The sequence below is a fragment of the Aotus nancymaae genome, unplaced genomic scaffold, assembly GCF_030222135.1.
Source record: "Aotus nancymaae isolate 86718 unplaced genomic scaffold, 86718_ANA_hifiasm-v0.15.2.pri h1tg000028l, whole genome shotgun sequence".
Classification (NCBI taxonomy): domain Eukaryota; kingdom Metazoa; phylum Chordata; class Mammalia; order Primates; family Aotidae; genus Aotus; species Aotus nancymaae.
In genome coordinates this window covers 24,324,850-24,349,958 of record NW_026988441.1, presented here as the reverse complement: position 1 = coordinate 24,349,958, position 25,109 = coordinate 24,324,850, and the positions used below count along the sequence as shown (strand labels likewise).

At 37.2% G+C, this 25,109-nt stretch overlaps 2 protein-coding genes and 2 pseudogenes across 2 annotated transcripts in view; 3 read left to right on the top strand and 1 right to left on the bottom strand.

Annotated features, from left to right (window-relative positions):
* The window catches only part of LOC105726270 (zinc finger protein 99), a 50,391-nt gene that overhangs the window by 2,945 nt on the left and 22,337 nt on the right, over positions 1 to 25,109 (bottom strand). The window contains 3 exon segments of the mRNA XM_064381554.1: positions 51 to 2,075; positions 11,083 to 11,178; positions 11,680 to 11,806. Of these exon segments, the coding sequence (XP_064237624.1) occupies positions 51 to 2,075; positions 11,083 to 11,178; positions 11,680 to 11,806 (2,248 nt within the window).
* On the top strand, positions 3,195 to 6,072 carry LOC105726258 (protein SET-like; annotated as a pseudogene).
* On the top strand, positions 16,425 to 17,223 carry LOC135276655 (small ribosomal subunit protein uS10-like). Its single transcript, XM_064380693.1, has 2 exons — positions 16,425 to 16,666; positions 16,978 to 17,223. The coding sequence occupies exons 1-2, from the start codon at positions 16,510 to 16,512 to the stop codon at positions 17,187 to 17,189; spliced, it is 369 nt and encodes a 122-aa protein (XP_064236763.1). The 5' UTR covers positions 16,425 to 16,509; the 3' UTR covers positions 17,190 to 17,223.
* LOC110569458 (non-histone chromosomal protein HMG-14-like) lies at positions 17,754 to 18,126 on the top strand (annotated as a pseudogene).

Here is a 25,109-nt window from a genome sequence, read left to right as displayed (position 1 = left end):
AGCTATGCTACATTTTCAAATTTTTAGGTGTTCTCTGCAGTATGAATTATGCTTAGTAAGAGCTGAAGGATGGTTAAAAGCTTTGCCACATTCTTCACATTTGTAGAGATTTGTTCCAGTATGAATTGCTTTATGTCTAGTAAGGTGCGAGGATTGCTTAAAAGTTTTGCCACATTCTTCACATTTGTAAGGTTTCTCTCCAGTATGGATTGTTTTATGTGTAGTAAGGTGTGAGGACTGAATAAAAGCTTTGCCACATTCTTCACATTTGTAGGGTTTCTCTCCAGTATGAATTGCTTTATGTGTAGTAAGGTGTGAGGATTGCTTAAAAGCTTTGCCACATTCTTTACATTCGTAGGGTTTTTGTCCAGTATGAATTATCTCATGTGTTCTAAGGGTTGGGGCCTGGCTAAAAGCTTTGCCACATTCTTCACATTTGTAGGGTTTCTCTCCAGTATGAATTCTCTTGTGTTTCATAAAGGTTGAGAGATTGTTAAAAGCTTTGCCACATTCTTCACATTTATAGGGTTTCTCTCCAGTATGAATTATCTTATGTTTTCTAAGGGTTGGGGACTGTCTAAAAGCTTTGCCACATTCTTCACATTTGTAGGGTTTCTTTCCAGTATGAATTATCTTATGTTTTCTAACGCCTGAGAAATGATTAAAGGCTTTGCCACATTCTTCACATTTGTAGGGCTTCTCTCCGGTATGAATTACCTTATGTGCAGTAAATTTTGAGCACCACTTAAAAGCTCTGCCACATTCTTCACATTTGTAGGGTTTCTCTCCAGTATGAATTCTTTTATGTGTAGTAAGATTTGAGGACCGGCTAAAAGTTTTGCCACATTTTTCACATTTGTAGGGTTTCTCTCTAGTATGAATTATCTTATGTTTTCTAAGGGTTGAGGACAGGCTAAAAGCTTTGCCACATTCTTCACATTTGTAGGGTTTCTCTCCAGTATGAATTCTTATATGTCTAGTAAGGTGTGAGGACTGCTTAAAAGCTCTGTCACATTCTTTACATTTGTAGGGTTTCTCCCCAGTATGAATTCTCTTATGTTTTGTAAGGGTTGAGACATTGTTAAAAGCTTTGCCACATTCTTCACATTTGTAGGGTTTCTCTCCAGTATGAATTATCTTATGTTTTCTAACACCTGAGAAATGATTAAAAGCTTTACCACATTCTTCACATTTGTAGGGCTTCTCTCCGGTATGTATTACCTTATGTGCAGTAAGTTTTGAGCACCACTTAAAAGCTTTGCCACATTCTTCACATTTGTAGGGCTCCTTTCCAGTATGAATTCTCTTATGGTCAGTAAGATTTGAGGACTGGTTAAAAGCTTTGCCACATTCTTTACATTTGTAGGGTTTCTCTCCACTATGAATTATTTCATGTTTTCTAAGGGTTGAGGACTGGCTAAAAGCTTTGCCACATTCTTCACATTTGTAGGGTTTCTTTCCAGTATGAATTATCTTATGTTTTCTAATGCCTGAGAAATGGTTAAAAGCTTTGCCACATTCTTCACATTTGTAGGGTTTCTCTCCAGTATGAATTACCTTATGTGTAGTAAGTTTTGAGCACCACTTAAAAGCTTTGCCACACTCTTCACATTTGTAGGGTTTGCCTTCAGTATGAATTATCTTATGTTTAGTAAAGGTTGAGAACCATTTGAAGGCTTTGCCACATTCTTCACATTTGTAGAAATTCTCTCTAGTATGAATTGTCTTATGTTGAATTAAGTGTGAAAGCATGAAAAATAATTTGCCACATTTTATACATTTGAAAGTTTTCTTTTTAGTGTGTCTAATCTTATTTCTACTTGAATTTGAATACTTATGAAAAACTTTCATATGTTTATTACACTGAAATATTTTTCTTTGGGTAGTTGATGAACACTGGTTAAGTTTATTATAACCTCCTTTGGGCATCTTACCCTCATTCACACTTTTATAGTCTCTTCTTAACTGTAAATTCTTACGTCCACATCTCGCATATGTTCTCAGTATTACTTCTTGGAAAGAATCTTTAATGCTCTTCTCTGGCCAAACATCTTGTGTAAAATGAGAACACATAGCTGAAAGAAATGAAAATAAATTATTCCACTTGCTAGACTCAGATAAATATACTTGACAAATCTAACCTATAAAATTATACAAACCACATAAGCAAGATGGCGCAGCAAAATAAGAGGCCCTAATTTCTTCACAGACATATAAATGCAACAAAAGCATACTGACCAAAATACATTTGAGGAAAATTTATAAATGAGTTAAGTGTGTGCAGTACCCCAAGTAAGCACAATGCAAAGAACCACATAGAATGAAAGAGAAGTCTATTATAGTTTCCCAACCCAGCTGTTCCTGCTTCCCAAAATAACAGTGTCTTTCAAAGTAAATTGCTGGCTGGAAATGGCAGCGTACACCTGTAATCTCAGCACTTTTGGAGGCCAAGGCAAGTGGATTTAAACCTGGAGGCTGAAACAATGAATTTAAACTATACCTTAGAACAAATGGACTTTTTTATTTTAACCTGAGTTCAAGAGTCCAAGACCACTTGACTTCTTTCTTTTTTTTTAATACCTGAGATCAAGAGTTCAAGACCAGTCTGGTCAAAATGGAAAAATTTCATCTCCACTAAACATTCAAAAATTAGCCATGTGTGGTGGCACATGTCTATAGTCCCAGCTACTCAGGAGGCTGAGACAATCACTTGAATTTGGGATCTAGAGATTACAGTGAGATGAGATCTTGCTACTGCACTCCAGCCTGAGTGACAGAGCAAGACTCTGTCTCAAAAAAAAGAAAATAATAATAAATTGTCAACTCCTGGATAATGGTACATACATATTTATTTCTAGCTTCTATGGGCTTTTGCAGAAACTGGCTTTTGTCTCTCATGACATAAAGTGCTGGAAAAAATGATGGCATACTTAAAAATGACAACTTTAGTCTGCTGAGACCAAAGTTAAATGTTACAGCAGCAGAGACTGCAGTACCACAGGAAAAAAAAAAAAAAATAGATGTAGCAAGTGATTATTGAGAAGAAACATGAATAATGTTCTTTAGCTAAAATAAATAAATAAAAATAAAAACAAAATTTCAGATAAGATGCATTCTAAGAACACTTTTGAGAGACTCTCAGAATCTCTAGCCAAGACAGTTGGTTTCAGACTATCCCAGGACAAGGCTACGTTATGAAGACTGTAACAGGTAGCTTTCTTGATGTAAAAATTTTAATCAACGATTACAATGTGTATAAAATACTAGGGCAACATGGCCCAATAAAAAAATATATAAAAATTTTAGAAAGCAATCATAAAAATACGAAGGTAAAAAATTTAAAGATTTACAAATAAATTGAATAATAATTAATGAGAGAAATAGGAACTCAGACCATTATTAAAAAATTAGAAAATGTGGATACTTTTTCTCCTAATGGCCTGATGTAATTCATGAAAATGGCTTGCCACTCACCTAAGCCAGAGAACACCACAATATTATGCTAAACAAGAGGTTTATAAGAGCTATTCTTACATCAGACAAAATAAACTTTAAAGCAACAGCAGTTAAAAAAGACAAAGAAGAACATTGTACAATGGTAAAAGGCCTTGTTCAGCAGAAAGCTATCACAATCCTAAACAAATATGCACCTAACAGAAGATCCCAAATTTATAAAACAATTACTATAAGACCTAATAAATGAGATAGACAGCAACACAATAATAGTGGGGACTTCAATTCTCCATTGACAGCACTAGACAGGTCATCAAGACAGAAAGTCAACAAACAATGGATTTAAACTATACCTTGGAACAAACAGACTTAACAGATATATACAGAACATACCAGTCAACAACTGCAGAATACACATTCTATTCAACAGTGCATGAAACTTTCTCCAAATAGACCATATAATGGGCCATAAAACAAGCCTCGATAAATTTAAGAAAATTGAAATTACATCAAGCACTCTCTCAGACGACAGTGGAATAAAGTGGAATTCAGCTCCAAAAGGAAACTTCAAAATCGTGCAAATACATGTAAATTTAAAAACCTGCTCCTGAATAATTATTGCATCAAATACAAAATCAAGATGAAAGTTTAGAAATTCTTCAAACTCAACAACAAAAGTGACACAACCTATCGAAACCTCTGGGATAGAGCAAAGGTGGTGCTAAAAAGAAAATTCATAGCCCTAAACACCTACATCAAAAAAACGGAAAGAGCACACACTGACACTCTAAGGTCACACCTCAAGGAACTACAGAAACAAGAACAAACCAAACCCAAACCCAGAAGAAAAAAAAACAAAACAAAATCAGAGCAGAGTAAAATAAATTGAAACAAGCAAACAAAAAACCAAAAGATAAATAAAACAAAAATCTGGCTCTTTAAAAAGATAAATACTGTTGATGGACAATTAGCAAGATTAAACAAGAAAAAATGAGAAAATCCAAATAACCACAATAAGAAATGAAATGGGAGATATTACAACTGACACCACAGAAATACAAAAGATCATTCAAGGCTACTATGAACATCTTTAAGTACACCAACTAGAAAACCTAAAAGAAATGAATAAATTTCTAGAAAAATAAAACCCATTCAGCTTAAATCAGAAATAATTAACTACACTGAACAGACTAGTAACAAGTAGCAAGATTGAAATGGTAATTTAAAAATTACCAACAAGTGTTCTGCCTGCTTCCGGATGAGAAAAAGACTCGTGGTCTAGTTCTTGGACTTCCCTAGCAGCATGGCTTCCCAAATACCAGAAAGCACTCCCTCCTCAAAAGAAGAAATCAAGACCACCTCCTGCTCTGGGACTGGAGGAGACATTAGCCTCTGCAAGCTTGCCTAAGAAGGGAGAAAAAAAACTAGCAAGAAGCAATCGAACACATTGATGAAGTACAAAATAAAATAGACAGACTTAATGAACAAATCAGTGAGGAGATTTTGAAAGTAGAACAGAAATATAAGAAATTCTGGGGCCGGGCGCGGTGGCTCAAGCCTGTAATCCCAGCACTTTGGGAGGCCGAGGCGGGTGGATCACGAGGTCAAGAGATCGAGACCATCCTGGTCAACACGGTGAAACCCCGTCTCTACTAAAAATACGAAAAAAATTAGCTGGGCATGGTGGCGCGTGCCTGTAATCCCAGCTACTCAGGAGGCTGAGGCAGGAGAATTGCCTGAACCCAGGAGGCGGAGGTTGCGGTGAGCCGAGATCGCGCCATTGCACTCCAGCCTGGGTAACAAGAGTGAAACTCCGTCTCCATTTAAAAAAAAAAAAAGAAAGAAATTCTGCCAACCATTTTTCTCAGAATAAGTCAGGATTGATCACCATATCAGATCATCAGAATTCATAGCCCTAAACACCTACATCAAAAAAAACCTGAAAGAGCATGTGCATCAAGGAACTAGAGAAACAAGAACAAACCAAACCCAAACCCAGAAGAAGAAAAAAAATCAAATCCCAAAGTTTTGGGTAACAACATTTGCCAACCATCCACAAGTGTCTGCACTGCTTGGGGAGGAGGATGAAGAGGGACTGTGTTATTTGACCAGAGCTGAAGTGACAGAATTTGAAGATATTAAAACAGGATACAGAATAAATTTTTATTTTGATGGAAATCCTTACTTTGAAAATAAAGTTCTCTTCAAAGAATTTCATCTGAATGAGAGTGGTGACCCATCTTCAAAGCACCAAAATTAAATGGAAATTTGGAAAGGATTTGATGAAATGTTCATGTCAAATGCAGAATAAAGCCAGTACGAAGTGGTAGCATGAGGAACCAGAGAGCTTCTTTACCTGGTTTACTGACCATTCTGATCCAAGTGATGATGAGTTAGGAGAGGTCATCAAAGTTGCTATTTAGCCAAACCCATCACAGTACTACTCTTCTTTCTCGATATGGATGATGAAGAAGGAGGAGAAAAAGATGTTGATAATAGTAGACGAGGAAGGATTAGAAAATATTGATGAGAAAGGGGATGAGGGATGAGGATGAAAGTGAAAAAGAAGATAATGATGAAGAGGAAGAAGGAGAGAAGGATAAAAAAGATGATGACTAATAGAACACTGACAGATACCAACCTTCTCTACACCATGGTTCTCAACTTATTTTGGGTGAAATACCTTGAACAGAGTACAATGGGAAAAGAGTCTCTACCCCTTTCTGTTCAAAATTCATTTTAATCCCTGTCTGATCAAAATCTGTAGGGAATCATCACCACCAAGCTCTGTGGGAAAATAAGAACAGTTAGCATTTACCAACATGTATCTGTCTACTTTCTCTTGTTTAAAAAAAAACAAAAAACAAAAAACAAAAAAACCCTTCAAAAAATGGAGTTATAGAAGGTCAGCAAAGGGTGGTTTTGAGATGTTTGAGTAGGTTAAGTGGATATTCTGACAACATGGCTTCTCCTTTGGCATGTTTAATTGTGATATTTGACAGATCTTGTGGTGTTTAAGAGGACTTTTTTTTTTTTTCTTTGAGATGCAGTCTTGCTCTGACACCAGGCTGGAGTGCAGTGGCACAATCTTGGATCACTGCAACCTCTGCCTCCTGTTTCTAGTGATTCTTCTATCTCAGCCTCCCAAGTAGCTGGGACTACAGGTGTACGCCACCACCCCTGGCTAAATTTTGTATTTTTTTTTTTTTTTAGTAGAGATGGGGTTGCACCATGTTGGTCAGGATGGTCTCAATCTCTTGACCTCATGATCTGCCCACCTTGGCCTCCCAAAGTGTCAGAATTACAGGCATGAGCCACCGTGCCTGGCATAAGATGACATTCTTAAAATAAATTCTCTCCACATGATGACTTAAGCTCTGCCACTCAATGGGAGAAGCAGCAGAAACTGTAGAATCTTATTTGGAATTGGCATTCTCTATTGTAATTGTATTTCTGTTTATTTTTAAATTTTCTTTTTGTTTCACCAAAAGGAAAGATGATGCTCTGTTTTAAATGTTACAACTATACAAGCTGCTTTCTTACAATAAGGGTAAATGTGTACAAAAAAATTACCAACCAAAAACAGTCTAGGGCCAGAGAGATTTATAGCAGAATTCTACCAGACACTGAAAAAAGAATTTGTACCAATTCTATTGACACTATTCCAAAAGATAGAGAAAGAGGGGCCCTTTGTAATTCATTCTATGAAGCCAGCATCACCCTAATACCAAAACCACAAAAGGGCATTAACCAAAAAAAGAAAACCACAGACTGATGTCCCTGATGAAAATAGACGCTAAAATACTTAAGAAGATACTGGCTAACTGAATCCAAAAACATATCAAAAAGAGAATCCACCATTATCAGGTGGGTTTCATACCAGTGATGCAGGGATGGTTTAACATATGCAAGTCAGTAAACGTGATACACCACATAAAAAGAAATAAAAACAAAAATCACATGGTCATCTCAATAGATGCAGAAAAAGCATTCAACAAAATTCAGGATTCCATATAATAAAAGCCATCTATAACAAACCCAAAGCCAAAATAATATTGAATGAGGATAAGTTGAAAGCATTCCCTCTGAGAACTGGAACAAACAAGGATGCCCATTCTCACCGTGCCTCTTCAACACAGTATGGGAAGTCCTACACAGAGCAAGCAGAAAATAGAAATAAACAGCATTACTTTCAAAACCCTAGACTTTTCAATAAAGCTCCTAGAGGCAATGAAATAATTCAGCAAAGTTTTCAGATACAAAATTGATGTATGCAAATCAATATCACTTCTAGACACCAACAGTGACAAAGCAGACAGTCAAATCAAGAACTCAACCCCTTTTACAATAGCTGTGAAAACAAAACGCAAAACAAAAATAATCTTAGGAATATACCTAACCAAGGAGGTAAAAGACAAGGAAAACTACAATACACTGTTGAAAGAAATTATAGATAACACAAACAAATGGAAACACATTCCATGCTTATGGATGGGTAGAATCAATATTGTGAAAATGGCCATAGTGCCAAAAGCAATCTACAAATTCAATGCAATTCCCATCAAAATACTATAGCCAAAGCAAGACTAAGCAAAAAGAACAAATCTAAAGACATCACACTACCTGATATAAAAATATACTATAAAGCTATAGTCACAAAAACAGCATGGTACTGGTACAAAAATGGGAACATAAACCAATGAAACAGAATAGAGAACTCAGAAATAAATCCAAATACTTACAGCCAACTGAACTTTGACAAAGCAAACACATAAAGTGGAGAAAAGACGCTCTTTTCAACAAATGGTGCTGGTATAATTGACAAGCCACATTTAGAAGAATAAACCTGGATTCTCATCTTTTACCTTATACGAAAATCAACTAAAGATAGATTAAGGACCTAAATCTAAGACCTGAAGCTATAAAAATTCTAGAAGATAACATTGGAAAAACCCTTCTAGACATTGGCTTAGACAAGGATTTTATGATCAAGAACCAAAAAGCAAATGCAATGAAAACAAAGATAAATTAGGAAGAGTTCTCTATCTAGTGGAATAGTGTCAAAACTGAGACTTAATTAAATAAAAGAGCTTTTACATGGCAAAAAGAACAGCAGAGTGAAGAGAAGATCCACAAAATAGGAGAAAATCTTCACAATTTATACATCTGATGAAAGACAAATATACAGAATCAACAATGCACTCAAACAAATCAGCAAGAAAAAAACAAACAATCTCATCAAAACTGAGCTAAGGACACAAATAGACAATTTTCAACAGAAGATATACAAATGGCCAACAAACACATAAAAAAATACTCGACATCGTTAATGATCAGGAAAATGCAAATCAAAATCACAATACAATACCACCTTACCCCTGCAAGAATGGCCATAATAAAAAACAAACAAACCAACCAACAAACAAACAAATCCCATAGATGTTGGTGTGGTTGCAGTGATCAGAGAATACTTCTACACTGCTGGTGGGAATGTTAACTAGTACAAACACTATAGAAAAGAGTGTGGAGATTTCTAAAGACTAAAATTGTACTACCACTTGACTGAGCAATCCCACCACTGGGTATTTAACCAGAGGAAAACAACTAATTACACAAAAAAAGATACTTGCACACACATTTACAGCAGCAGAATTCACAATAGAAAAATCTGCAACCGGCCGGGCGCGGTGGCTCATGCCTGTAATCCCAGCACTTTGGGAGGCCGAGGCGGGTGGATCACGAGGTCAAGAGATCGAGACCATCCTGGTCAACATGGTGAAACCCCGTCTCTACTAAAGATACAAAAAATTAGCTGGGCGTGGTGGCGCATGCCTGTAATCCCAGCTACTCAGGAGGCTGAGGCAGGAGAATTGCCTGAACCCAGGAGGCGGAGGTTCCAGTGAGCCGAGATCGCGCCATTGCCCTCCAACCTGGGTAACAAGAGCGAAACTTCGTATCAAATAAAAAGAAAAAAGAAATAACTAACTGGAAGATATAGAAATATAGTTTTTGTATTCAATTAAAATTGTTATGAGATAAAAACATATTAATTTAATCTTAAGATGTTTTGCATAATGTCCATTTTTCAAGATAACTAAAAAATTTTGTAGAAACTATGCAAAATAAACTGAAAGAATAAGCAAAGCATGCCACTACGAAATTTTAAAAGTCAGTTAAACAAGAAAGCAAGGAAAAAAAAAAAAAACCATGTACAAAAAACACATAAAACATAACAATGAAGTGGTATGTAACTTTAAGAAATAAATTTAAATATAAATTGATTAAACTACTTAACAAAAGGAAATGTAATTCCAGGACTTTGGGAGGCCAAGGGGGGCTAATTATTTGATTCCAGGAGTTTGAGATCAGCCTGGGAACACAGCAAAACCCTGTTTCTACCAAAAAAAAAAAAAAAAAAAAAAAAAACCTAGTTGGGTTTTTAATGGCATGTGCCTGTAACCCAGCTAGTTGAGAGGCTGAAATGAGAGGATTATCTGAGTTTGAGAGGCTGAGGCTGCAGCTCACTGCCATAATCACACCATTGTAAATCAGCCTGGTTGACAGAGTGAGACCCTATTTTATTAATTTATTAATTAATTCAAAAGAAAAGAAATAAGTTGCCTGAGTGGCTTAAGAAAAGAAGCATACAATCTGTTCTCTACAAGAGAACAATTTTAGCAGTAAGTCAAATAGGCTGTAAGTAATAGAATTTAAAAAAAAATCTATATTTCATGCAAATAGCCACAACTGGGTGAGGTAATCATAATTATATTGGACATAATATGCTTTAAGTCAAGTACTAGTATGAGGCAAAGACTGCTATTATGTAATAGTAAAATGGGTTAATTTACCAAGATCTATAACTACTATATTTATATGTACAGGTATGTATAAAAACAGGGCTCCAAAATATATAAATATGGACAAAGGTGAAGCAAGAAATACATAGCAATATAATAGTTGTAGACACTGAGATCTCATTTTCAATAATATATAATAATAAACAGAAAATTCATATAAAAGAATAAGAAAATAGAAAATATAGATAACATAGACTGCATGATTTTGCATATAGAGAAATATCTGAGTAGATAATTCATAAAAAAATAATTTATATATAAAAAAGATTTATTTAGCTCACAGTTTGGCAGACTGTAGAAGAAGTATGTGCCAGCATCTGTTTTTGGTTACGGTCTCGGGAAGCTTACAATCATAGTAGAAGACAAAGAGTAACTAGACATATCACATGGTAAGAGACAAAGCAAATATAAAGTAAAAGAGCCAGGTTCTTTTAACATGGTTTTTCAGAACTATACAGATATTTGTCTGTCCCCAATGACAATGAAAAAGTAGTCAGATTGTGCAGTCCCTTATATGGCATGAACACAACTTTGGCTCTCATTGTAAACTTGAAAGGAGATCACCAAAAAGAAAATAGAATCCTTAGAGAATTTTAAAGCATAAAACAGAAGATGCCCCTATGTGAGAGTCAAATTTAAAAAAATCTCAGTCTTCCCAGAAACTACTTCCTTTGGAGCACAACTTCCCAGGTCACATTTTGAGAACTGGCTATTTTCTTGACTTCTGGACCTCTCATCTATGTTGTCTGTTGTATTTGCTCTCACATACCTGGAGGTTTAGTTACCATCTCATGTCTCCTCATATTCCAAGGCTCTTTTCCTTGCTTCAGACAAGCTATCAAGTCTGGCTTAGAGACAGCAATACCTGTTTTATTAAAAATAAACAACATAAATATTGCTCACATTACTCAAATAATGTGCTCATTAAAGAGAATATAATATTCTAATAAATTAATTCCCCAATACTAATTTACAACAAATTTCTAAATATTTAGAAAATATTTTAAATTTGTACAGGTCCTTAATTTTACTACCTAACACTACTGAATCAAAAATTGGTGGTGGCAATGAGATTTTAAGGTGTGGGCAACTATTTTTTGCACCACTAAACTTCTGGAATTTCCAATAATCTAGAGTGAAAAATACAGATCTGAAAAACACAGATCTACTCAGAAATGTGGAAAGTTCAGGTAAAAATAAAATATCTTTAAAAAAATTGTTTCTATACTTACAAATCCCTGTTTTCAGAAAAAAAGGATCTACAACTCATTTATCCTAAACATAAATCACCAAAACACATTCTACAGAAAAGAGAAATGAAACCTATAGAATATAATAGAAATTGTTTAAATAAAATTATCCTCACCCAGGAAGACCAGGTTTCTGTAGTTCTCTAACATAACATCTCTATATAAATTCCGCTGAGTCTTGTCCAGGCGTTGCCACTCCTCCAGAGAGAATTCTATGATCACATCATTAAATGTCAATTGTCCCTGAAAAACACAACAAAAGACACACATATTTCCTAAGTGGCCATGGGCAGAATTTTTAATTTGACTCAATTTAAAATGAGAGAGTAAAGAGAACAGTTTCTATTTTATAGAGATGACTGAATGTATCCAATAAAATAATTTTCAACACAGAAATATTCTCTAATGTATTCCCAAACTCAGAAAAAAGAATGGCATAAGAGCCACATTTTTATTTCTTCTGCTTCTCTGTCACTGATTTTTAAAAATGTATAGAATAAAAGCTAAATATAGGCAGATGAGAGGAATACAGAAGAGTTTAATACAATTTTTTTAAAAACCTCCGCCTCCCAGGTTCAAGCAATTCTCCTGCCTCAGCCTCCCATGTAGCTGGGACTACAGGTATGCACCACCACACCCAGCTAATTTTTGTATTTTGGACATGTTGGCCAGTATGGTCTCAGTTTCTTGACCTTGTGATCTGCCCACCTCAGCCTCCCAAAGTACTGGGATTACAGGCGTGAGCCACTGCATCCAGCCAATTTTTTTTTTTAATTCTAATTTTGTTTATATTTACTTGTTTGTGACTTGTGGAGAAACTATTGGATCTGCAGGGATAGGAAAAAAGTTGCTAAATGGAATGTCTCTGCAAGCACTGGTTTTAAAAAAATTAGAATCCTAAAAAACATACTTTATTTTTTTCATTTACCTGTTTTTTAGTTTCAAAAAATTGTGAGCACCAGCTCTAGAAATACAGCAGGATTCAGCAGCCAAAACTCTGATCTCTTTTAATCAGTTCTGTGAGGCAAGACTCCAGGGTGGGACCTGACCTAAATAAGGCCTCCAGAAATGATGGATCCAAACAGAACTGAGTCAGGGAGTGGACCCTATGTAGAATTTTGTTCTCAGTGCTACTGGATGTACTTCCAGTTCTGTTTTTTCTAAGTTTATTTAAGAGAAATTTAAATCTCAGAGTTTGTGTAATTTTAATATTTTTCTAGACACCTCCCTGTCAATTTTATGATATGTACTAATAAGCAATTTAAACAAGTTTTTTAAGGTTCCTAGGATAATTTTATTGAAATATATGTATATATTTGACCAAGGTAAAAGAAATAGAAATAACAATCCTTCTGTCCATAAACATTCCTTCAGGTAATGACATCAGAAGTCACAAGATTATAAAGAAAGTAGTCCAAATAAAGCCCAAGTGCTTCTGGACACATCTGTTTATTGTACCAACCATATGATGATGTTTAATTCCAAGCATTTATCCAGTTGCTTGTCTAGACTATAAGTTTCTGGGTGGTAGAGACCATGACTGCTTCATCTATTTTTTTTAATGGCCATATGAAATGGAAGCTATTAATTTATCTGTTTGAGTCTCAGGACCTCCCCCTTGTTTTTCAGTCAAGTACCAAGAAACTGGAGAAACTCTCTTCTGGGTACCAATCAAAGATATCTCTTGTATGAGGGGAGGAACACAGGATGACTCATTTCTCTTATATTGAGATAGAAGCAGAATGAACCACTCTTATCAGCCTGACACAATTCTGCTCTGGACATCCTGAAATGTCTCAAGGATGCCTAGGTGATTGCGAGAGGGTTTCCAGTGACTCTGGGCTAATGGCCCAATAATAAGCCAGGCAGAAGAGACTCAGGCTGATTCTAAATAGAAAATAAAACTGCCCTGGTGAAGCTCTAGAACCTAATTCACTGGTCCTGATTAATTAGCTCTTGAGTAAGAGAAATAAGAAGAATACTCTACACCAGTATCACACTTTACAGGTAGGTATAGTTGTGGTAATGGCTCTGGATACTTTGTGGCCTTGATGTCTCACTCCTAAGATGGCTGTTTATACTTACAGATTCTATCATCAGATTTTATTTATACCTGGAGTCTCTCACATACATGCAACAGGTTCACTGGAGAAGATCTGAAAAGCTCAAATAGCTATACTCTCAAAGGAAAGATTTAAGATGTCTATGTTGACATTTCGCAATACAGAAAATGTCTTCTGTTGCTTATCTGTACATTCTCAATTCAAAATCTGGCCCTGTCCTGTAAATCTTAGGCAGAGGCCAGACTTTACATGCAGATTCCAGGTGGGATCAACCTGGCTCTGCATCCTTGGGTGTTACAGCAAGCAGAGTACAATCAAAGGAGAGATACCCTCATAGAGGCTGCTCTGGCACATTCTAAATAATATGTCTATCTAAAAGGAAAAAGCTGAGGAAACATAGATATAAGTTGACAGTTTATTTGGGCCAAGCTTGAGGACTGTAACCGGGGAGAAAATATTCAAGTTGCCTGAAACACACTTGATTAGCAGTGTGATTACAAGTTGATCTGTAAAGGAGAAAAAAGATGGATAGAGAGTGGGTTGATTCAAAGTTGTTTGTTAGGAAGTTTTATTTATTTACAGGAATAACTGATTGTTAATTGGATATATATCAAGGTATAGATTATGAGTTATAGTGTCCAGTGTGGCATTATTGATATATAGCTACTTGTGGCAATAGCAAACAGCTTTGAAAGGTAAATACATAGTTCAAAAAACAAAAAGAGAAACAGAATTCTGCTCTCATTTTAATGTCTCTTTAAGTTTGACAACTAAAAGGACTTGCATCTCTCAGAAAAAAAGGTTTTCTTTTTTTCTCAAATCTGAAGACCTGGATTCAGAATTTGAAGTTGCAGATTTAGGTCTTGAATAGGTGGAGTAGCAGCAGGTGTTCCCTGCATATTTGTGGACATTTTAGCAAGAAGAAAAAGAAAGTAGATATGCCCATGTGTACATGTCTACACAATGCATGCATGTTACTGTGATTGGGTTTCTGGGCCCATAGTCTGTGAATTAGTTTCAGGTCTGAAGATAGAGTCATTGAAAAATGCAAAATCGTTGTTTGTTCCTCTGTGAAGTTTGTAGAATTCTGATCTAGCCTCTCTAAAAGTTACTGTGGAGGACTATAAATACCAAATTGGCAGAGAGACAATTCTGTCTGCAAAGTTAGGGGACAATATGCACTTTGCAGCACAATTGTGAGTTGACTGATAGCCTGAGAGGGAAAGTTTCCTCTAGAGTAAAGCTTGGTTAGTACCTAATATTTTAATATCATGTCTGGTACTTCTAGACAGTTTTTGTGAAACATGATTAAATGACAAATTTTCTTCAGCCCCAGAGAAACTCTACAATAGAACAGACATTTAATTGTGTTATATTACACAATTAAACCTGACTATGACATGCAACACGGTCAATCTGCTTAAGAGACTGCAAAGACAGTAATACAGTAACCATAATTAGAAAAATTTATAGAAAGTCAAAAAATTAGAGACAGTAGAAATACGGTCATGTAAGCTAATCAGTTATGTTTAATGACAAGATAAACTTTTCACATCTTCATGAAAGGAGGTAATTTTGCAACTTAAAGCCAGGTGCCCCCTAAAAGTAGGCTCTGAATCCTCTACAAAAATGGTTGAATAGGGTGATATCTTTTTGGCTATTTAGATTTTAAAGCAATGGCTCTCTACTCCCTGAGCACTGGTCTACAGCTCTCCTGCTTGCCCTCTCCTGTTAGCTGGTGTCCTCTCTTGACCCCTACCATCTGCCATTGAGACAGAGCCTACAGCACAGGGCTCACAGCTGAAAGCTCACATCTTACATAAACCACAACTGCCATGGCAGCACTTCAGTGTCACCTCAGAGGGTGAACCCTAAGCTGAAAGAAGACAGCCTGCAGGCCTTCAGGGGAGAACTACAGCTTCACAATAATGGAAATTGGAACAGTAATTCAGTCTCAGTTTTTATTTACAATGGTGACAGGGAAAAACTACTGCTGGGTTTCCAACATGAGTCCAGATAGAGACAGCTCCAAAAGTTTTCACTGAGACAGCCTGCCTCATTCATAGACACCATGGAATACTTATAGTGCAGACACCCAAAGTACTGGACAGAAAAAGAGCTCTCACTCAGAGTAAGATTATGCTCAGAGGAAAAAATAAGTTAAAAGCATCTTAAGTAAAAACTCAGTTTAAAGATTTATCAAGTCAGCCACAAAACATTGTCTTAAAAGGAATTTCTCTCTCAACAATCTAAGTACATAGCTACTCTCAGCACGAGAAACATTAGCATTATAAAGAAAAGGGGTGGGGGGTGTGAAGCAATCAAGCCTGGAGTGCCGGGGCATATTCTCAGCAAAATTTTATAAGGTTTATCTTCTATCTCTGCTGCTCTCTCATCTTCTAGCCATTGAATGGTGGTTCTATATTGAAATACATCTCACAATTTCCACCAGCACTTTTTGATGAAGATTTATAATCTGATTTTGTTTATATAGTGGAGTATATTTAAGCTTGCCACATAGCTAACTGAAGAGCTATTGTGGTTTTTGGCTGGCCACATCATCTGTGTTTATTGGTCCTGTAATAGCAACATTCCAATTTAGTGAAATAAAAGACACTATAAATAGGCCAGGCATGGTGGCTCAAGCCTGTAATCCCAGCACTTTGGAAGGCTGAGGTGGGTGGATCTCCTGAGGTCAGGAGTTCGAGACCAGCCTGGCAAACATGGTGAAACCCCGTCTCTAATAAAAATACAAAAATTAGTCTTTTTGAGGAAGACGCGGTCGTAGCTGTTGTGGATCGTTAGTCCGCACGCTCCTGCTCCTGACTCACCGCTGTTCGCTCTTGCCAAGGAACAAGTCTGTCAGGAAGCCGTGCAGCAGCCATGGCTTTTAAGGATACTGGAAAAACACCTGTGGAGCCAGAGGTGGCAATTCACCGAATTCGAATCACTCTAACAAGCCGCAACGTAAAATCGCTGGAGAAGGTATGTGCTGACTTGATCAGAGGAGCAAAGGAAAAGAATCTGAAAGCGAGGCCGGGCACGGTGGCTCACGCCTGTAATCCCAGCACTTTCGGAGGCAGAGGCGGGTGGATCACGAGGTCAAGAGAGTGAGACCATCCTGGTCAACATGGTGAAACCCCGTCTCTACTAAAAATACAAAAAATTAGCTGGGCGTGGTGGTGCGTGCCTATAATCACAGGTACTCAGGAGGCTGAGGCAGGAGAATTGCCTGAACCCAGGAGGCAGAGGTTGTGGTTAGCCGAGATCGCGCCATTGCACTCCAGCCTGGGTAACGAGTGAAACTCCATCTCAAAAAAAATAATAATAAAATAATAATGAATCTGAAAGTGAAAGGACCAGTTCGAATGCCTACGAAGACTTTGAGAATCACTATAAGAAAAACACCTTGTGGTGAAGGTTCTAAAACATGGGATCGTTTCCAGATGAGAATCCACAAGCGACTCATTGACTTTCACAGTCCTTCTGAGATTGTTAAGCAGATTACTTTCATCAGTATTGAGCCAGGAGTTGAGGTGGAAGTCACCATTGCAGATGCTTAAGTCAGTTATTTTAATAAATTGATTACCAGTTGTTAAAAAAAAAAAAATACAAAAATTAGCTGAGTGTGGTGATGGGTGCCTGTAATCCCAGCTACTTGGGAGACTGAGGCTGGAGAATTGCTTGAGCCCAGGAGGTGGAGGTTTCAGTGAGCCAAGACTACACCATTGCACTTCAGCCTGGGTGACAAAAGCAAAACTCCATTAAAAAAAATATATATAATTATGCTTACCTATAGTTATCCTACTGGATAAGTTAATAAACATGTCAGACTAGTATCTACTTTAACAATTTGGTAGTAAATTTTATTTGGATATTAGAAATAAATAACTATAAATAATTTTAATGTACTAGTCACAAGGCATGTAAGAATTTTTAAAATTGTAACCATAATTTAGTTAAAACACTATATTTCAAAAGTATGAATAGCAATATTAAAATGTCTATTTAGGTCTCGGCAGCTCGGGCGGCGGGAGGAGTGGCAGCGGCCAGGCAGCCCAGCTTCGCAAAGGCTTTCGGCGCGCCGCGGCCCGCAGGCACCAGGCACGCGCCTCCCAGTCGCCGGGATGCCCAAAAGGAAGGTCAGGTCCGCCAAACGGGTCGCCAAGGAAGAGCGCAAGAGGAGATCTGCGCGGTTGTCGGCGAACCCTCCTGCAAAAATGGAAGCAAAGCCGAAAAAGGCAGCAGCGAAGGATAAATCTTCAGACAAAAAAGTGCAAACAAAAGGGAAAAGGGGAGCAAAGGGAAAAAAGGCTGAAGTGGCTAACCAAGAAAAGATGATTTACCTGCAGAAAACGGGGAAACGAAAACTGAGGAGAGTCCAGCCTCTGATGAAGCAGGAGAGAAAGAAGCCAAGTCTGATTAATACCGTATACCATGTCTTATCAGTGGTCCCTGTCTCCCTTCTTGTACAATCCAGAGGAATATTTTTATCAACTATTTTGTAAATGCAAGTTTTTTAGTAGCTCTAGAAACATTTTTAAGAAGGAGGGAATCTCACCTCATCCCATTTTTTAAGTGTAAATGCTTTTTTTTAAGAAGTGAAATCATTTTCTGGTTGTTTATTTTTTGGTACAACCAGAAAATAGTGTGGGATATTGAATTATGGGAGGCTTTGACTGTCTCGGGTGTCAGCTTAACATTCCATAGATGGGGGGTTAGTTTTTATATCCTATAATACAAAGCATATTAAATGGCAATATGGAGTCAGTCCTGCATTTAATGTCTTGAACATTTTAAATTACTTCTATTCCCATGTTGTTTTCTAGTAGAATTGTTTCCTAAAGAAAACCACTCTGATCGTGGCTCTCCCTGTCAGAATTGTATGCACTCTGTAACATCTTTGGTGTGGTAGTCCTGTTTTCCTAATAACTTTGTTACTGTGCTGTGAACGATTAAAAATTTGAATATGTAGTATACATGCTATTCAGTTGTGAATTGTTGGGACATATGTAACAGCTTATCGACATGTGAAGATACAGGTACTTGATAGCCTCTTAAGGAAAATTTGCATCTAAATTTTAAGCTGGAAAGTCACTGGAATAACTTTAAAAAAGAATTACAATACATGGCTTTTTAGATTTTTGTTACGTATGTTAAGAATTGTGTACAAATTGAAATGTCTGTACTGATCCTCAAACAATAAAATCTCAACTATGAAACAAAAAAAAAATAAAAATGTCTATTTAATGAGTATTCAATCAAATTAAATATTTTGGCCTTATATTCACACTATTGAAAAAAATGCTGTTTAATTTATATAAATGCAGGTTGTCTACAAACACTACATGTACCTATGCTTGCTAGTTGTTCTAAAGTAAATTAAAATCAAAGTACAACTACGGAATCTACTGTTGAGTTTATACATTGAACTGTTCTTGCTTTTGCAGGGTAAATACTTCAGCCTGCAAATATTAGATAATTACCTTGGATAATCAGTTTTCTGTCAAAGAAATGTACTTAGTATCTTTTAGCCTTTATCATTCTGTATTGCTAAATTTCATCCGATCTTTGTGCTCAACTTTTTGTGTGTTCTTAATATGAGCTTTAATCTAAAGAAATCTATCTACTTTAAAAGACTAAATATATTTTAAAAACCTATATCAAAGCAAAAACAAAGCAATGAATCTAAATAAAAATAATCCCGAGTCACAAAGAATGAAAAGAGGTTCATTTTGCTTTCAATATTATACATACATACATATATATATGTATATACATCAAAAAAAGTAGAGAAATTATGTATAATCTAAATGCTTTAAAAAAAGACAGATAAGGAAAATATGTTTTCTTATTTTCAGGTAGGAGAATAAAGTCTCTTATTTCTAATTTATATTTTCTCCTTCAAAAGCCAGGTCTCATCATATTCTTAAACTCTTGGACATCTGAATTTCAGTAGACACTGGAAATCTAAGATGTATCCTTGGGCACACTGTGTGCACATGAAAAAATGCTATGGACCAAAAAAAAAAGCAGAAGAGAATGAGGTGTTATAAAAATTTTACTGGTGCATATAAATAACAAAAAGTTATTGGAGACCTATGAAGAGATGTAGATTCTGACACAATAACAGTGGGAGGCTATGAGACCTCACAGACATTCTTAGACAGACAATTGAGACAGAAAATAAACAAAAATGTTAAAACCCAAATTCAAGCCAGGTGCGGTGGCTCACACCTGTAATCCCACCACTTTGGGAGGCTGAGGCAGGTGGATCACCTGAGGTCGGGGGTTGGAGAACAACCTTACCAACATGGAGAAACCCTGTCTCTACTAAGAATACCAAAATTAGTTGGATGTCATGGTGCATGCCTGTAATACCAGCTACTCAGGAGGCTGAGGCAGAAAAATTGCTTGAACCTGGGAGGCTGAGGTTGTGGCAAACCAAGATCGCGCCACTGCACTCCAGCCTGGGCAACAAGAGTGAAACACTGTATCATAACAAAACAAAACAAAACAAAAACCTAAATTCAACACTTGACCAAAGAGTAATCTACCGAACTCTCCATCTAGATACATTATAATATACACTCTTCTCATTACCATGTGGCACATACTCTAAAACTGACCACACAATCAGAAATAAAACATTTCTCAGCAAATTAAAAAAATCCCCAAATCATACCAACCACAAAAAAAGACCAAAGCTTGATAAAAATACAATTCAATACAAAGAAAACCACTTGAAACCATATAATCACATGGAAATTAAATAACCTGCACTTGAATGACTTTTAGGTAAATAATAAAATTAAAGCAGAAATTTAAACATCTTTTTAAACAAAGATACAACATACCAGAATCTCTGCAATACAGCTAACGTGATGTTAACAGTGAAATTAATAGCATTAAATGATCACATCAAAAACATCTCAATTTAACAACCTAACATCATAAATAAAAGAATGAGAGAAGCAATAGTAAAACAACTTCTAAGCTAGCAACAGACAAATAAAATAACCAAAATAAGATCTGAACCAAAGGAGATTTAGACATGAAAAACACATACAAAAGAACAAGAAATCCAAGAGATAAATCTTTGAAAGAAATTAATAATGTAAATAACTAGCTAGATTAATGAAGAATAAAGAGAAGATTCAAATAAACACAGTTAATGACAAAAGAGAAATTACCACTGACCCCACAAAAATACAAATAACTACTGAAGTCTACCATGAACACCTATCTGCACAAAAACTAGAAAATCTAAAAGAAATAGACAAATATCTGGACAAATACATTCTCCAAAGACTGAACAAAAAAGAAATTCCTGAATAGACCACTAACAAGTTCCAAAATTGAGTAAGTAATAAATAGCCTACCGACCAAGACAAAGCCCAGGATTAGACAAATTCACAGGTGAATTCTACCAGATGTAAAAACGAGAGACAGTATCATTCCTACTAAAACTATTCCAAACATTGAGAAGAAGGCACTCCTCCTCAGCTCAAACAGCAACATTCTGGTACTAAAACCCGGCAGAGATAAAACAAGAAATAGAAAACTTCAGTCAAATATTCTTGATAAACATTGATGAAAAAATCCTCAAAAAAATGCTGGCAAACCAAATCCAGCAGCATATCAAGAAGCTACTCCACTATGATCAAGTAGGTTTTATCCCTGGGATGCAAGGTTGGTTGAACATGCAATAATTAATAAATGTTATTTATCACATAAAGAGAACTAAAGACAAAAATGAAAATATTATCTCAATAGATGCAGAAAAAGATTTTAATAAAATTTATCATGCTTTATGTTTAAAATCTTCAAAAAAAGTAGGCATTCAAGGTACAAACTTGAAAATAATGAGTTATCTATGACAAACTCAAAGCAAACATACTGAATGGAAACAAGCTGAAAGCATTTCTCCTTGAAAACTGGCATACCTTCTCTCACTACTTCTATTTAACATAAAATTGATAGTCCTGACCAGAGCAAATCAGACAAGAGATAAAATAACAGGCATTCAAACAGGAAGAAAGGAAGTCAAACCATTTCTGTTTGCAGATGGCATAATTCTGTATCTAGAAAACCCTACAGTTGGCCAGGTGCTGTGGCTCAGACCTGTAATCTCAGCACTTTGGGAGGCCTAGGTGGGTGGATCATGAGGTCAGGAGATCTAGACCAGCCTGACCAAGATGGTGAAACCCCAACTCTACTAAAATGAAGTAAAATTAAAAATTTGCAGGGCATGATGGCACGCGTCTGTAATCCCAGCTACTCAGGAAGCTGAGGCCGGAGAATCACTCAAACCCAGTAGGCAGAGGTTGCAATGAGTCGAGATTGCACCACTGCACTTCCAGCCTGGGCGACAGAGCAGACTCCATCTCAAAAAAAAAAAAAAAACAAAGGAAAAAAAAAGAAAACCCTATAGTCTCTGCAGGAAAGCTCTTTAAACTGAGAAATGACTTCAACAAAATTTCAGATTACAAAGTATATAAAATTGGTAGAATCTCTGTATATTAACATCAAGCCAAAACCAAATAAAAAACACAATCCCCTTCACAATTGACAGACACACAGAAACATACAAATATTTAGGAGTACAGCTAACCAGAGAGGTGAAAGATCTCTATGACAAGAATCATGAAATACTGCTTCAAGAAGTCAGAGATGGCTGGGTGTGGTGAGTTATGCCTGTAATCCTGGCACTTTGGGAGGCTGAGGCAGGTGGATCATGAAGTCAAGAGTTCGAGAGCAGCCTGTCCAATATGGTGAAATCCCATCTTTACACAAATACAACAATTAGCTGGGCATGGTGGTGGGTGCCTGTTATCTCAGCTATTCAGGAGGCTGAGGCAAGAGAATCACTTGAACCCAGGAGGCAGAGGTTGTGGTGATCTGAGATTGTGCCATTACACTCCAGCCTGGGTTACAGAGCAAGACTCTGACTCAAAAAAGAAAAAAAAAAATGTCAGAGATAACACAAATAAATGGAAAACCATTTTATGTTCACAGGTAGAAAAGATCGATATCATTAAAATGGACACATTGCACAAAAAAAGAACAGATTTAATGCTAGTCTTATCAAACTAACAAAAACATTCTTAAGAGAACTATAAAAAACTATTTTAAAATTCACATGGAACAAAAAAAGAACATGAGTAGCCAAGACAATCCTAAGCAAAAAGAACAAAGCTGGAGGCATTACATTACCTGACTGCAAACTATACAACAGGGCTACAGTAACCAAAGCCGCATAATACTGGTACAAGAAAGAGACTCATAGATCAGTGCAACAGAACACAGAGCCCAGAAATAATGCCACACACCTACAACCATCCAATCTTTGACAATACTAACAAGAGGAATGTGGGATGAATTCCCTATTTAATAAATGGTGCTGGGATAACCACCTAGCACTACGTAGAAAATTGAAACTTGACCCCTTCGTTACATCATATACAAAAATCAACTCAAGATAAATTAAAGCCTTAAATGTAAAACGTAAAATTATAAAAATCCCTTGAAGGTATCCTAGAAAATACCATTCTAGACATGGGAACTAACAAAGATTTTGTGATGAAAATACCAAAAGCAATTGTAACAACAGCAAAAATTGACAAATGGGACCCAATTAAACTAAATATCTTCTTCACAGCAAAGAAAACCGTCAACAAAGTAAACACACAACCTACAGAATAAAAGAAAATATTCACAAATCATACTTTTGTCAAAGGTCTAACATCCAGAATCCATTAAAAAAAACTTAAGTTCACAAAAAACAAATGACCTTCTTAGACACGGATCCAAGATGGCCAATTAGGAGCAGCTCAGGATTGCAGCTTCCAGTGAAAGGAGGGTGTGTTGATGCTGCATTTCCAGACAGATTTTTATTGCCCACAGACCAGGAGATTCCCAGGCGGAGGAGCCCCACGGGTCACCAGTGTGGCTGTTCTGGTCGGTGTGGCTGTTTTGGCCAGCGTGGCGGTTCTCCGCACAAAATACACAGGTCTGGGTGCTGTTTTAGCTGGCGATTGGAGCTCCTGGGAGACAGAGTCGCCTATTCAACTGATAAAAAAGGGGACTGAAACACAGAGCCAGGCCAGGAGATTCCCAGGCAAAAAAAGTGCCACGAATCTCAGCATGGCTATTTCAGCCAGCACAGTGGGTTGCTGCATGGGAAATCACACAGATCCCAGTGCTTTTTCAACAGGCGACTGGAACACCTGGGAAACACAGTCGCCCGTTCAACTGAAAAAAAAAAAAAAAAAAAAAAGGGCTCTGAGGCAGGGAGCAAGGTGATCAGGCTCGGCTGGTCCCACCCCCACAAAAAAACAGCAATCTGAAACGCTCTGGATTGAGAGTTTCACAGCAAGCACAGCTGAACCCGGGACAGTCCAGCTCTGTGGGGGAGGGGCGTCCACCATTACCAAGGCAGTCCACCACTACAGAGGTAGTCCACCATTGCCGAGGCAACCCACCATTGCCGAGGCAGTCCGCCATTACTGAGGCAGCCCGCCATTACCAAAGCAGCCCACCATTACAGAGAGAGTCCGCCATTACAGAGGTGGGCCGCCATTGCTGAGGCAGTTCTAACTATACCCGTATAAACAAGACTGCAGAGAAGTTCACACGGCAGCTGGGCGGAGCCCACAGCAGCTCAGCAAAGCCTCTGCAGGCAGACAGTGACTAGGTTGCCTCCTTGCTGGGCAGGGCAGACCTGAAAAAAGGTAGTAGCACAACAGAAACTCATAAATAAAGCCCTAACTCCCCGGGACAGAGCACCTGGGGAAAAAAAGGGGGGCGTTTATGAGTTCTGCTGCAGCAGACTTAAATGTACCTGCCCAGCAGCTCTGAATTAACAATGGAGCTCACAGCTCAGCACTTGAGCTCCTATAAAGGACAGACTGTCTCCTCAAGCAGCTCCCTGACCCCTGTATATCCAAAGAGTCACCTCATAAAGGAGAGCTCAGACTGACATCTGGTGGGTGTCCTTCTGGGACAAAGATAGCAGAAGAAGGAACTGGCAGCACTGTTCTGCAGCTGCTGCAGATGATCCCAAAGGCAAGCAGGGCCTGGAGTGGACCTCAGCAGTCCTACAGCAGAGGGGCCTGAATATTAGAATGAAAACTAAGAAACAGAAAGAAATAACTTCATCATCAACAAACTGGACATCCACTCAGAGACCCAATCTGAAAGTCAACAACTACAAAGACGACAGGTGGATAAATCCACAAAGATGGGAAGAAACCAGTGCAAAAAGGATGAAAACACCCAAAACTAGAGCACCTCTCCTCCTACAAGGGATCACAACTCCTCACCAGCAAGGGAACAAGGCTGGATGGAGAATGAGTGTGATGAATTGACAGAAGCTGGGTAATAAGAAACTTCTCTGAGCTAAAAGAACATGTTCTAACCCAATGCAAAGAAACTAAGAACTTTGAAAAAAGATTTGATGAAATGCTAACAAGAATACACAA